This window comes from Nannospalax galili, unplaced genomic scaffold (genome assembly GCF_000622305.1).
Source record: "Nannospalax galili isolate Female #2095 unplaced genomic scaffold, S.galili_v1.0 scaffold720, whole genome shotgun sequence".
NCBI lineage: Eukaryota > Metazoa > Chordata > Mammalia > Rodentia > Spalacidae > Nannospalax > Nannospalax galili.
The window spans coordinates 150,815-166,169 of NW_008346927.1; the positions used below are offsets into that span (position 1 = coordinate 150,815).

At 43.0% G+C, this 15,355-nt stretch overlaps 2 protein-coding genes across 2 annotated transcripts in view; one reads left to right on the forward strand and one right to left on the reverse strand.

The window, feature by feature from the left end:
* Positions 1–14,574: 14,574 nt before the first annotated feature.
* Positions 14,575–15,355, reverse strand: part of LOC103742329 (basic proline-rich protein-like) — a 1,225-nt gene continuing 444 nt past the window's right edge. The window contains exon 2 of the mRNA XM_008843383.1: positions 14,575–15,352. Coding sequence (XP_008841605.1) covers positions 14,575–15,352 — 778 coding nt within the window. The remainder of the gene's footprint in view (positions 15,353–15,355) is intronic.
* Nap1l1 (nucleosome assembly protein 1 like 1) overlaps positions 15,091–15,355 on the forward strand; it is a gene marked incomplete in the record, with an annotated part of 31,458 nt that continues 31,193 nt past the window's right edge. The window contains 1 exon segment of the mRNA XM_008843365.3: positions 15,091–15,233.

The window sequence follows — 15,355 nt, forward strand, 5'->3', positions numbered from 1 at the left end:
AAAAGTCTGATTTCTCTGTTTTAACTAAGTTTGAATGTATGCAGAGTGGTTGTGGTGGCACTGGTATTGGCGGTGGAGATGGTGGTGATGAGAGGTGGTTGTGTAGATGGTGGTAGAGGTGGTGGTGGGAGGTGGTAAAGGTAGTGGAAGTGATGGAGGTGGTGGTGGTGGTGATGGTGGAGGTGGTGGTGGTAGTGGTGGTAGGAGGTGGTAATAGAAATTACCATGTGTAGATGAGGCTGTAGGAACATTCCTAAGGCCCTTGGTTGGCTTCAGTAGTCTCCTCACTAGTAACACTGCTTTACTCTTACCCTCTCTTGAGTGTCCCAAGGGTACAAGCAAGACCTATCCAGTTAGGATTTTGAGGAAAGAGAACTGGGCAAGGAAAGCCCCATCTCTTCCTGGGCTCCCCTTTCTTCAGATCAGGCCTCCCTTCTGTCCGGCTGTGGGGTCCTCAGGGGTTCAAACCTACAGGAGGGGCTTGTGTAGTGAAAGGGGCAACTGTGGCAAATCCAATCCACTGTTACTATAAAGCTACGTTTACTCTTTACCTTGTCTGTAAGAACCAAGGTGTTTGGCTCTCTGCCACCTTCTGAATCAGAATCTCTCTCTTCATTGCTTCCAAGCTCAGGAAGGGAAAATGGATTTTATTACTGACTCCCTGGAGCTCAGGTAGAATTTTTTTGTTTTGACCCTCCTTGCTCATACAAGTGCCCTAACCGTGCAAAACTGAGTCTGTGTTAAGTTATAATTTTTGATGTGTGACCCAAGTTTTAACTTGTAAATATGATGAATTTTTCTTCTATGCATTATAAACTTAAGTAGGTATTGCTTTCACACAAAATCACACTTTTTGTTATCAGTGTTTTTGACAAAATTTGGTCTTACTGAAGTTTCAAAATGTCCTAAAAAAAACTCTAATACTAAGAGAGAACACTGAAAGAAATAGAATAGTGATAATGCTAATCAGACATCACTATGCTTGTAAAACTGGAAGCAAAATGCTTCCACTTTTTTTGTGGTGTTGGGACTCAAACCAGGGTTTTGTGCATTGCTAGGCAAGCACTCTATTACTGAGTTATATAACCAGCTCTTCTTGTCCTGTTTAAATTAGGCTGTTAAAGTGTTTATAAGTAATAAAGTGCCAGGATTTTCTTATGGCACTGAATTTTTTATATAAGAATGTCATAAAATATTGTCCTTTGAATTTCTTATATGTGTTCTTTTCTATTATTATGTTTATTTACCTATTTATGTGGGGGTTGGCAGTGCATGCATGTCACAGCGCAGGTATGGAGGTCAGAGGACAATTTGCAGGAGTTGATTCTCTCCTTCTACCATGTGGGTCCTGGGGATTGAACTCAGGTCATCATGTTTGATGGCAAGCATGTTTACTTGTTAAGCAATCTTGCTGGCCCCCGACAGAGTCTCAATATGTAGCTCAGGCTGGCCTGGATCTTTCCATATAGTCCAGGTTGAACTTTAACTCAGAATCCTCTTGCCTCTACTTCCCTAATGCTGAGATGGCAGGTGTGTGCCACTGCATTGGGGTGTTGCAAATTCTTTAGATGATGGCTTTCTTAGTCCTCTTGTTTTCTTCTTACTTTACAGCTTTTCTGTGGATAGCTTCAGGGTCTCTCCATGGTGCCTATATGTTAAAGATGCTCCTTCCCATTATTTTCCAGAATCATACATTCATGCATTTATATTTCTAACTGTGAGTGGCTCTGTAGCTATGGCAAAATGTAGGCTTTCCAGAATTGAACTCATTTTCTGCACTCTTCCTACAAAATTGAAAGATTTCATATTAAACACTGAGTTTTTCCAGCTTTTCTTAAAACATTGCAATATCTGAGAACACTGAACTGATAAGCACAACTGAGGCTGGATTCAAGTGTGGCTGCCTTTATTTATGCAAGGAGTCTTGCTGTGTTGCCAAGGCTGCCCTCAAATTCCTGGTCTCAATGAATTCTCTGACAGAGTTTGTGCGTGCTGGGACTGCAGGTATGTGCCACTGTGCCAGGCAGGCTTCCCCCTTTAGAAGATGCCTGGGCTGGAAGTGTTGCTCAGTGGTAAAGCCCCTGCTTAGCATGCATGAAGCTTAGAGTTTGACTCCCAGTTGAAAGAAAGGAAGGAAGAAAGAAAATTAACAATAAACGGAACAAAAACAACATTTTTTTTTCTCTTCAGGCTAGAATGACTAGATTTTTTTTACTTAACTCTGGTCTTGCTAATTACTAAACTCACTGCAACACTGTGTAAGTTACTTTCTCTTCCCACACTTAGTTTCTTTATTTATAAAACAGTGGTGATAATAGTATTTACCTCACAGGGTTATTGGGAGAGTTGAAAGAGCTAAAATATATAGGCAACTTTGAATTAGATGCAACACATGGCACACTAGTGTTTTCAGCCCCAAGTCCTACTGTTTGAATTTCTGTTTTCTGGATTTTTATAAATTATTTTCTGAAATGTTTCTAAAAGAAGTTGTTCCATGGGGCTGGAGAGATTGCTCAGTGATTAGGAGCAATGGCTACTCTTGAAAAGAACCTGGGTCGGTTCCCAGCACCCACATCAGGCCATTTATGGCTGTCTGTAATGCCAGGGAATTACAGTTCCAGGGAATCTACACCCTCTTCTGGTCTCTTTGAGTACCTGAATGCACATATTGCATATAAACCCATGTAAGCACACACAAATACACATAAATTTTTAAAAATATTTTTTAAAAACTTGTTCCATAAAATTATCAAAAAATGGATTTAACCTTGCTCCTGACCTGTTAAAAATACAAAATACAATACTGATTGTGTACAACTATGGAATAACATTTTTTCATTACTAAGAAGTGATATTTACAACAGGTGACAGTTTGACATCTGAAAGGAATGAATTATGAATGAGCACCAACTGAATTGACAAATATTTGATATCAACCTGTACAATTAGTACAATTAGTACTTTTCTTGTTGGTGTGACAATATACGTAACAAAAGCAACTTAAGGAAGGAAGGGTTTATTTTGGCTCACAGTTTGAAGGTATAGTTTTGTCTTTGTGGGGAAGTCATGACATCAGCTGGTCATGTTACAGCTATAGTCAAAAAGAAGACAATATTAATGCTGGTGCCCAATTTGCTTTCTCCTTTTTATTCAGTTTAATACCCCAGCCCATGGAATGATACCATCCACAATCAGGGTGAGTCTTCCCACCTCAATTAACTCTATCTAGAAACTCACTCATAGACATGTCCAGAGGTTTTTCTCATACGTCCTGTCAAGATGATAGCATTAATCATCATACATTTCATGATGGCATGACTCCAGTTTTTCTGAATTCCATGCCTAGGCAAAAACAGAAGGTGCAATTTCTGCACTTGATCATAGACTTCTCAGGTGACCTTGAACTTGACCACCCGTCTTCCATATGGCCGTTTTTTGGCCAGGAACATGGGTCCCATTGTCACAAAGCACATTCTTCTCTTTCAAGTTTCGTTTTCAGTGTCACTTCTACAGTCTTACCCGATGCCCTATTCCACCAGGAGCACTCATATTGAGCTATAACCAATGGTTTGCATACCTGTTTCTCTGGAAATGAATTCCTAAAATCATGGGACTGCATCTTACGCATTTCACTGTAAAGGTTATAGTTATAGGCTATGTTGTTATGCTGCCTGCAGGGAAGTTTGGCTCTGTCATCAATGTGCTGTGTGGTTTGAGACAGGTCTCAGATCAATGTGTGTGGGAGACAAGCTTGAGCCTAGGGTGATATTTTAACTGCCAGGGTCACATGGTTTCCAAGGAATCCAGGCTCTGTAATCTGAAACCCAGTATGCTAATGAGGCATCCTACCCTCTGTTCTGTGATAGGATATTAAGTCTGTTATGCTAATAGGATGATACTAATAAGGTATCCTACTTGCCATACTGTAATATGATGCTAAACCTGTTATGCTAATGAGGTATCCTGCTTGCTGTGCTGTGATTGGACCACTATCCCTATATAAGCTTGCGCCTTCCTGCAATAAAACAGACCTGTGTCACTGAACGTGGTCTCCTGTGTCTGAATGCAGCTCCGCTGACACAGTCTCCTCACCAGCCCTGGGGTCTGGGACTGGGCAGAAGCAGCGACGACAGGAGGCAGCACAGGGCAAGCAGAAGAGCTGCCTCAGCACCAGGCAAGCAGAAGAGCGGCCTCAGCCCAGGGCAGGTAGAAGAGCGGCCTCGACACCTGTGAGAACGAATAAGCGGCGCCCAGGAGAATGAAGGAGTGGCTGCTGCTGGCAGCAGCCGCAGATGGCGCCCAACGTGGGGCACGAAGCCTCCTGCCCCACGGAGCTGTAACACTCGGGGCTCCCGATGCCCCCTTTGCCAGTGATTCTTCCACAGGTGCTCGCCAGTTTTGTTCTGTGCTTCTTCTTCTGGCTGGCAGTCTTCAGTTTGGCGTGCAGCTCCTGTCTCCACCGATCGTCTTCCTGAACGGCTCCTGAGTCCTTCTGGGTATGTCTTGCAGGGTGAGTGACCTCCAGTATGGGGAATAGTCATCCAGCTGCTGCTGGCCCCCATGCCACCATCCTGGTTTCTCTCCTCAGTAGTAGGTGAATTAGGGTAACAGAAAAGGATGTAACTAAGGTATTAGATGAAGTGCTAGCTCTTGCCCTCCCCTGGTGGGATCCGGAGCAATGGACTTGTGTGCTATTCATGGCCAGAAAGAGAGAAGTCAGGGAGGTGCGTCCATTACCTGGGCTGTTCTACCCCATTGTGACTGCCATTCTGGCCTTGCTTCAGGGAGCTCCCCCCGATGCCCCTGATCAGAATAATCTCATACTAAAAAACATACATAAACAAATAAAGCAACAGGATAGTGGGGACGGCTTGTCCCAGCTTTCCCAGCGGCTGCTTTGGGTCCCGTGTCTCTGGGAGTGATGGCAGCTGGTGGCTGTTGTAACTTCTCTGGTGTTGGGAGCTTGCTCTGCTACTGAAGAATTGTCCAGCCGGAATTCCGTCCCTATTACACCCGTGTACCTTTCCTCAGGATTGCGGGGTTCCTGGCCACTGAACCCCAGAGGGAAGAGGCACGGAGATGGCGAACCTGGGATATCCGTAGGTCGGTAATGGAAGGTGCTGCCCTCCGGGGGAATCAGGTCACCGGTACACAAGACTCAAGGCTCGGCTTAGTCTGTGCTTACAGCTTTATTCTCTCTGGGACCCAATCTCTGAGACCCAGAATCCCAAAATACCAAATCCCAATATTAAGAGAAGGCTAGGATATTTTATACCATGGGGGTAGTGGTAAAAGCTTTGGCTGTTAGATGCTTTGTGAGGCATTGTATTTACATGTGGAAGTGGATTTCTGCCACACTGCTAGACTGCTGGCCGCCTGTAAAAATCACACAGGAAGGCATGGTATGCTTAGAGCCAAAGGACATGTTTATGTCAGGGCATTTGTGGCGGCCACTTCAAAGGGAGAGACAGGAAAGATGCCGGAAAGCACCTTGCTTTGAAAAGGAGCCTGCAGCACATATCCAAGCTGCATGAGCTGTCCGGTGTGAAGGGGCTTACAGCTTCGCATAACAAAGCTGCGAAAGGCAGCCATTGAGGATGGCATTCATTCCCCTTGGTTTGGTCAGCTATTAGATACAATCAGCCATGTGGCCAACACCCCCTATGACTGGCAGAATATTGCCCATGCCTATCTACAGGGAGGTGATTTTCTCTTGTGGAAGGCTGCTTATCAGGACAAATGTAAACAACAGACAAAACACAATAGAAATGCCAATGTTCAAAACATTGGGTTTGATGACTTGGTAGGGCATAGAAATTTTGAAACCCAAGAAGCCCAGGCCCAGGGACCTTCTTGCTACTTTGAACAAGTGCGGCTTTGTGCAGTCTGTGCTCAGAGCTGTAAACATTTGTTCCATGCCTGCTCCTCTTGTGCCCCTCTTCTACCTCTGGGGCCATTACAATGTGCTGGGACCCTCCCTAGAGGTCTTGGCCCAAATAAGATATGGCAAATAGATGTTCCTTTGGCAAGCTCAAATATATCCATCATATTATTGACACCTGTTGTTAATGCAAAGGCAAGGCTATGCTTGTGTCTTTCCAGATAATGATCTAGCCCCCATTTAGATCCCAGTTCAAAACATCAGAATTGCCTGTGACAAAAACCCTCCTTCCACAACCACCAACCCCAGAGATGGCAGCCCTGACCCTGGAGGAAGTGAAGCACCTCTCAACCACCGAGAGACCGACCCGGCATCACAGCCACCGACCCTGGAGATGGAAGCCCTGAACCTGGAGGAAGCGACACACCTCTCAACCACTGAGGGACTGACCCAACATCACAGACAATGAAAGCCACCAACCTGGGGAGACCTCAAACATCTCTCTCCGCAAACAGAGACATTAGCTAAGCTAGGTCCTCAATCTAGAGGAAAACCTTTGTCTATGTTCCTTATTATTTATGCTATCAGTATTGTTAACGCTGAAGCTCTAGCAACTCTTGTTAACCCCCACTAACTTGTCAACCTAACTTGACAGATTATTAATGTAACCAATAACAAATAAATTCCATGTAAAAATCTATACCTCCTGACCAATGGTTCTCTGAACTACAGATGTACCATGCTCTTGTCTGCCTTAGCTGTTCCCCTTATTATACTAACTCTTCTGATTTTTGGACCCTGTATTGTCAAGGGTCTCCTTGATTTTGTTAAAACTTGTATTTCTCTGGTTCAGTTAGCTGTTGCCCCACCTCCAGATCTTGCCAGGAATGTCTCTGCAAAGAAGGACCCACTGTTCCTTGCCCTTATCAATCTATAATTGGCCTCTGACAGGTTTCAACAAATTCTTGACCCCTGAGGAGGCCTTTAAACAAGCCAATACTGGATGTACTGCCTCTCCCTCTGCCAAACCATACAAGGGACCCACCCCTCGAGGGCTGGTAGTCAATGATGGGTAAGATCCCGAGAGATGGGACAACCTAAGACAGGCACAGTCCATTATGCTGGATGACCCTTGAGGTGGGGACAACAATGCCGAGGCAAAGAATTTCAACTCCCACTGGTTGGCATGGAGTTGGCACAATCTGCTCTTAAGGAAGCTCACCATCTTGAGGGAGGGGGCTGTTGATACAATGACCCCCTGAGCCATTGTACTTTGCCTTGATGTATCTGGACTAACATCAATATACACCTTTAAAAATAAAAAAGGGGGAGATGTGGGAGACAAGCTTGAGCCTAGAGTGATATTTTAACTGTCAGGGTCACGTGGTTTCCAAGGAATCCAGGCTCTGTAATTTAAAACCCAGTATGCTAATGAGGCATCCTACCCTCTGTTCTGTGATAGGACATTAAGTCTGTTATGTTAATAGGATGATACTAATAAGGTATTCTACTTGCCGTACTGTAATACGATGCTAAACCTGTTATGCTAATGAGGTATTCTACTTGCTGTGCTGTGATTGGACCACTATCCTATATAAGCTTGCGCCTTCCTGCAATAAAGCAGACCTGTGTCACTGAACCTGGTCTCCTGTGTCTGAATGCAGCTCCGCTGACACAGTCTCCTCACCAGCCCTGGGGTCCGGGACTGGGCAGAAGCAGCGATGGCAGGAGGCAGCACAGGGCAAACAGAAGAGCTGCCTCAGCCCAGGGAAGGCAGAGGAGCGGCCTCAGTCCAGGGAGAGCGGAGGAGCAGCCTCGACACCTGTGAGAATGAATAAGCTGCACCCATGAGAACGGAGGAGCAGCTGCCGCTGGCGGTGACCACAAATGTGAACTTCAATTTCTTCTTCTACGTTGCAGATATAGCAAGAATATATCACTTCAGTCCCAAACAAAACAAAACAAAAGCCCAAAGTGTCCAGAGAGTTTATCCTTGGGTTGTTGTGAGGATTAAATGAATTAATAAAACTCTGTCTTGTTTCTTTTCAGACAGGATCTCCTTGTAGCTCCAGCTGGCCTGGAACTCACTGTATCCACCAGGCTGGGCTCAACTTCACAGAAATCTACCAACTTCTGCTTCCTGAGTGCTGGGATTAAAGGTGTGTGCTATCATGCCCAACAGAATGCTTTCAAACAGTGTCTGCCAGGGACAGAGAGGCTGTTTAATAAGTGTCAATGATTATTATTGTCACTGTTGATTAGATCTTTCTTTGCATATTTACTCTAATTGGTAAAATTCACTCTGAATTGTGAATAGTAACCAAACTCTACTTCTCTTTGCTTCTGGCTTCAAGAACAAATCCTTCAAGGGCTAAGTGTACTGGCTGTTCTTCCAGAGGACCCAGGTCCAATTCCTAGCACCCACGTGGTGGTAACAACCGTCTGTAACTCCAGTTCCAGGGAATCCAACACCCTCTTCTAACTTCTGTGAGCATTGCATGACACAGGTGCACTTACATACATGTAGGTAATACACTCACACACATAAAATAAAATAATATATTAAAAAAGAACAAATCTTCAAATTATTGTAAGCATAATTCAAATCAGAATTTTATCTTACATAGACAATGTATTGATAATCTGGTGTTGGCAAAAAGTGCACAGCTATAATCTTTTCTTGTCTTTTTTTTTTTTCCCTTCAGACAAAGTCTCATGTAACCCAGGCTGGTCTTGCACTTGCCATATAGTTAAGGATGATATTGAACTTCTGATTCTCCTGCTTCTATCTCTCTGGTGCATGTTCCACAATGCTGTTGTAATTTTTAATTTATTTTTGTTTGTTTTGAGATAAGATCTCCATAGAGCTCCAGCTGACCTGAACTTGCTACATAGACAGAGATAGAGATATAGATAGATGATAGATACATACATACATACATACATACATACATACATACATATGTATTTATTTGATAGATATGTGTGTATATATTGGTTAACAGACACACACCCATTTCCTGCTAAGACAATTTTCAAGCAATTACAGTAGCAACAGGCAGACACAGACACACATAGAGGGAAGTCATACAGATATTTCCATTTGCACAGGATTAAAAAAAAGGATCTAGAACAGATCCTTCCTCACTAGCTCCTGAAGGAACCATGTATTAGGTGTTTTGTCGTTACAATCAGAACGTTTGACATAAAAAACTTAAGGGAGGAAGGATGTATTTTTGCTCATGGTTTGAGAGCTATCAGTACATGGGCCTTGGATCCTTTGACTTTGGGCCTATGGGGAGGCAGAACACCCTGGCAGTGGGAATGGGTAGCAGAAAAGGCTCTTCATCTCATGGTGGACAGGAAGCAGAGAGGGGAGGAGGGAGAGGGGGACCAGGAACAAGCTTTATAGGAATGCCCCCTGTGGCCTACTTCCTCCAACTAAACAACTCTACTTCCAAAAGTTGCCAGAACTTTCTAAAATGGAACCACCAATGGGAACTAGGATTCAATATATGAGCCTATAGGGGACAAGCCTCTTGGGTTCTGGCATTACAGGTGTACACAACTTTGCCTGTCTAGATTGATTTTTAAAGTTTGAATATATCAAATGGAGCTTAACCAGCATATCAAGTTATTTATCTATAGACTATAAAACAATTTGGTCATCCTCTGTAACCCCTTTGGAGTAAATTCACCCTCAACTCCTGGTTTTGGCATTGATATTTTCAATGCCACTTTTGCCTTTTACATATATAAATGGAATTATAACAAGTAAGCTTTTCAGTGTGACTTCTTACACTTAACAAAAATGCATTTGATATTAAACTATGTTGTTCAGTGAAACAGTATTTCCTTCCTTTAATTGACTAGCATTCAAATCCTATGGATGCATGACTGTTTAGTCCATTCACCTGTGGAAAGGTATCTTGGTTATTTCCTAGTATGGGCAACTAGGAATAAAACATTCACAGGCAGTTTCCCCCTCTTTTCTTTCCAGTGCTATAATTGAGCCCAGGGCTAGACAAATTCGAATGCATATTCTACCAGTGTTTAGGTGTGTGTGTGTGTGTGTGTGTGTGTGTGTGTGTGTATGTGTGTGTGTGTGTAAGTTTTCAATTCACTTGGTTTCTAATTACCTAGGTGTAAAATTATTTACTCATATGGTAAATGTATGTTAAATTTTGTCAGAAACTGTAAAATCATCTTCTGAAGTCACTGTACTAGTTTGCAATCCTACCTACAGTGAATTATAGTTCCTGTTGTTTCACATCACTGTAGCATTTTGTACCATTATTTATTTTTTATTTCAATTTGAGCAATTCTAAAAGGTATGGAATTGTATCCCACTGTAGTTTTCCAAGTACTGTGTGTTAAGTATCTATCAGTACAGTTTTATCATGTTATATTAAATGGTCTATCATATAATATTCCATGATGCACATCCACTACAGTTCCCTATCAATTCTCTCAATGATGGATATTTTGTCTCCAAATTATATCATGTGTCTTGTTTTCTTTATTATGATTTCAAACATATCCATTTTCTTACCTATGAAGCACATACTCCACTGAGTTATATCCCTAACGCTTAGTTTTTACTATCCGGATGCTTCACAGATGAGAGAAAACAATCCCAACAAGTAACCAATTTCCAAACCACATCCAAAATCTTGTACAGACTGTGAAATTTGTCTCACAGAGTCAATGAGAAAGTTGATATATTTGTCTTCAAAAATAGATTATTTATATAAAGTACTGTGATTTCTTGTTTTCATTTATGTCCATCCTAGTTCATGCTAATGAAGAGGTTTAGCTTATTAGTATTATTAATGTTTCTGAAGGTCAGAATGGATAAGTACTTTTGTAGGTCACAGGATATGGGAAAACATATCTGTCTGATTATATATATATATATATATAAAACATGTGTATTATATATTGTTTGCTTTTTTCCTCTGTTTAAAATTTATTACTACTACTACTACTACTACTACTACTACTACTACTATTACTACTACCACCACTGTTTGTGTATGTGTGTGATTGTGTCAGCATGCACATGCCATGCATATGGCAGTCCCAGGAGGTTGGTTATCTTATTCCACTGTGGGTTATAGGGATTCAATTCAAGTCATCAGGCTATCATAGCAAATACTTTTATCAGCTGAGCCATCTCATTGGCCCTGTTTGTTTGTTTTGGTCCTTTTTTGAAACAGAGTCTCCCTGTAGCCACAGCAAGCCTGAAACTCTCTATGGAGACCAGGCTGACCTCAATTTTACAGAGATCTATCCGCCTCTGCCTCTTAGTGCTGGGATTAAAGGCCTGTGTCACTACACCCAGTTTGGTTGTTTTAAAGACAGAATCTCATGTGACTCAGGCTGGCCTCGAACTAGCTATATAGTGGAGGAGGACCTTGATACTCTTGCCTCTACCTGCCAAGTGTGGATTACAATGTATGCCATCATGCTTTGGTCTGTGCACTTTTAAATTTTATTTTGTTATTATTTTTAATTTTTTTACATCAAAAAACGTATTTGTGTGTGTATGTATGTATGTATGTTGCGTGTGTGTCTGTCTGTATGCAAATGCTTGTGCCATGGCACACGTGTGGCCAGAGGACAATTTTCAAGAGTCAGTTCTCTGCTTCTACCATGTGGATCCTAGGGATTGAACTCAGGTTGCCAGGCTTGGCAGCAAGCACCTTTACCCACAGAGTCATCTCATTGGCCTCCCTGTTTGCTTTTTGAGATAGAGTCTTATTATATGGCTCAGGGTGGCCTCAAACTTTCAATCTTCATGCCTTAGCCTCCAGAGTACTGAAATTATAGCAGTGTATCACCGTGCCTGGCCTCTTACTTTTAAAGCTTTGCCCTACTACTTAGGGTCTGGAATATACACATAAGTATGGAAGGTACTCTCAGCCTGTCTGGTTGATCTCTGCCTGCCTCCAACACTTAGATCATTGAATATATGTAATGTTTCTGTGGTACTTGGCATAGAGTATTTCAGCTCAGGAAAACATTTTTTTTTTTTGTGACTAGACTAGGGCTAAGAGTGTTCCCCAGTGGCAGAGTATTTGCCTAGCATATGGGAATCACCGGGTTTGATCCTCTGAACGGTAAAGACAAAACAACAACCAAAATCAAGGAAACAACCCCTTCAAAAGCCTAGATATAAAGATTTGTGTTTTGTGTGTGTGTGTGTGTGTGTGTGTGTATGTGTGTGTACATGTGTGTGCAGGTGCCCACAGAAGTTAGAAGGTAGGGCAGCATTGGCTTCCTTGGAGCTGGAGTTACAGCATTTGTGAACTACCCAGTGTGGGTGCTGGGATCTGAACTTTGGCCCTCTGACAGAGCAGTAAGTGTTCTTAACTGCTGAGCCAGGTCTCCAGCTTACCTAGATCGTATTTATTAAAATATTGTCGGATACTATCCGAAAACTGCAGAGGAGTTTCTTCTTTAAATAAAATAAAAGCAAAATCTCAAAAAGAAGCTGATGATGGCTGGGTGTTTGCCACATTAACCACCTTACATATGTTATTTGAAATTTCAGAATGACTTTATGAGGAATGTATGTTTATCATCCTTATTTTAGAGACTTGGAAACTGAAATCTAGGAAGCTATTTCCCCAAGTCATACAGAGATTGAGTAGAATAGGACAAAATCTTGATGCTTGACTCCAAAGCTATGCTTCTAAATCTCTAGGCGTCAGTGCTACAAAAATCTACCAAGTGAAAATTATGGGGAGTGAGGGAGGAAAAAGGAGCTTTAACTGGAAGTTTGGCATGGCCCAGTGCCAGCATTCATTGTGACTAAAGAGGGGTAACTGCATTTTGTGACTTTGGGGTCTAAGAGGGATCAATATAAAAAGTTCAGGGGTATACTCATGTAAGTCATCTTTTATTCTTGTTTTGCATTCTCTTTTTTTTTATTCATTAAGAATTTCATTCATTGTTTTTTGCTGCATTTTATTTTCCTTATAATGCTTTCATTTATCAGCATCAAATGTGATTTCGTTATTTTTAGCACTTGTTCCTCCTCATTGGAACACAAGTTTAATAAAATTCAGAACCTTGTTTTTCTTGTTCAATGCTGTATTTCTAGTATCTCAAGTTGTGGCCAATATATTTGTTGTGAAGAATAAATATTTGTTGAATGAATGTACAAATGATTGGTCTTCTTATACTTAAATGGCAAAGACTTCATGTCCTGTACAGGAGCTGGAGTAGTGGTGCAGCACTTAGGAGACTGAGGCAGGAGAACTGCTGTCAGTTCAAGGCAAGCCATCAATACACTAACCTACATAACAACATCAATGTTGAAAAGTGTGCTTATGAAGAAAGAAGGGTGTTGAGAATAGATAAATCACATAGGAAGTACCTAAGCAAATGCAAGCATATATACAGAGTGGGGGAAAAAAAGCTAATTTCAATGAAATTAGAGAATGAAAAAAAAAATTAATCCCAAGAGATGGCTCAGTGTGTAAAGGCACTTACCATCAAGCCTGATGACTTTAGTTGAGTCCCCAGATCCCACAGGGTGGAAGGAAAAAACTGATTCCCACAAGTTGTCCTCTGACTGCTATGTGTACTTCATAGTACATGTATAATCTCGAATACGCGCGCACACACACACATACACACACACACACACAAATAAATATCGTAAGATTTTTTTTGATGGGGTCCTCTAAAATGGAAACGTTGATTGCTATAAGTGAAGATTCCAATCGAAGACTAGTTTGAAGATTTAAGGAATGAAATATTTAGAAGTCTCAGGACTTTTCACACTTAAAAAAAAAAAAAAAAAAAAAAAAAAAATTATAAAAGTGCCAGAATTTTACACAATAAAAAAAAAAAAAAAAAAAAAAAAAAGATTCCAAAGAACCTTGTTTAGCTTTGAGACAGGGTCTCACTATACAACCAGGCTGAACTAGGATTTCAAATGTCCCGAGAGTTGCATTTTTGGTGTGGGAGACCACATTCCACTTCCCCTCAAAAACCTTTGTGTCCACTACAGATACTGATAATTACTTTGTATCCACCACAGATAAATCTTAGGAGTATCCTTTCACTAAAAGCAAAATATTAAGCAGACTTTTATACGAAAAAAAAAAAACCCAAAAAACCCTACTTTTTGCAAAAGCTCTTTCATGCCTGATCACAACAGATAACCAGATTCTCCTGTCTGCTTCTATTTTCAGTGTTTCCCATCACATGACATCTAGTGTCCGGAAAACTACACTGTAGGCTTGTGGGAGAATGAGAATGTAAAATGTAGGCAAGTGTGCTGGTGTTATAGAAACGTATTTGACCTTCACTTTTAAGGGTCCGCGGCCAGTCAGAGTACCTTGAGAACTGTCAGGGACTTAGAGATTTCGTTACACAATCACACTCAGGAAGATTTTAAATTCAATGCTAGACCAGACTACACAGTGTAGCCCAGTGAGACCCTACCTCAAAACAAAACAAACAGCAGGCGATCCAGAATCAATCTAAAAATAGCCATAAGGCTTCACATATTGTCAGTAGGATTTACTTTTTCAGAAGGATGCAAAAACTGATCTACTAGTTATCTTCATTATAAATTGTCCTGAGACTACACAAAACACGCTTTTTTTTTCCTTCCATCAAATAAACTGAAGCAGAAATGAAGGAGTGCACATCAGGTAAACAGAATGTGGAACGCCCTAGAAGGCGGTGCAGGGCCCTTGATTTAGAAGCAAAACCTGCAGAGGATGCCCCGAGCTGTTGTTCTCAGCCCCGGAGGGAAAATGGTCTCGCTGGAGGGGAGAGGGACAGTTAGTTACAAGAATTAACCCGGTCACCGACAGGAATCCAGAAAGGCTAGAGGCCAGAGCCCTGCAAGCCTGCGACCAGGCTGATGTTTCCGTCTCCGCCGCGGGGGTGAAGTGGGCCCGGGGCGGAGAGTGCGGGTCGAAGTGGAGGGGTTGGGGTTTCCATCGCGGCGCAGCGGGAAGAGATGGCGGGGTGCGCCAAAGGAGAGGACAGACAGTGGCGGGAAGCCGAGGAGCCTGAGAGCCGCACTGGGGGAAAGGGCCCTCCAGCGGCTGTGGAGCGCCAGGGAAGAAGGACGGCTCTGTTACTGAGGCAACCCGGTCCGGGGGCCCGCCTCCCGCTCGCGTTGCTAGGCGACACCGAGGCCAGGGGGAGGGCGGTGGAGCGGCCCTACGTGCTGACGCTAATTGTATATGAGCGCGAGCGGCGGGCTCTCGGGTCTTTTTTAGCGCCATCTGTTCGCGGCGCCGCCTCCCGCTCCTCCCGCTGCCGCCGCCCTGAGTCACTGCCTGCGCAGCTCCTGCCGCCCGGCTTCGCGTCCAAGCCTCCGGTAACGGCTGGGGGCTTGGGAGGGTAGGGCAGCCCGGGGAGCCGGGGCCGCGCGGGGCCTGCGCCGTCCGGGGAGCCGGGGCCGCGGCCCGACCGCTGTGTGAGCCAAGGCCGGGCCGGCTG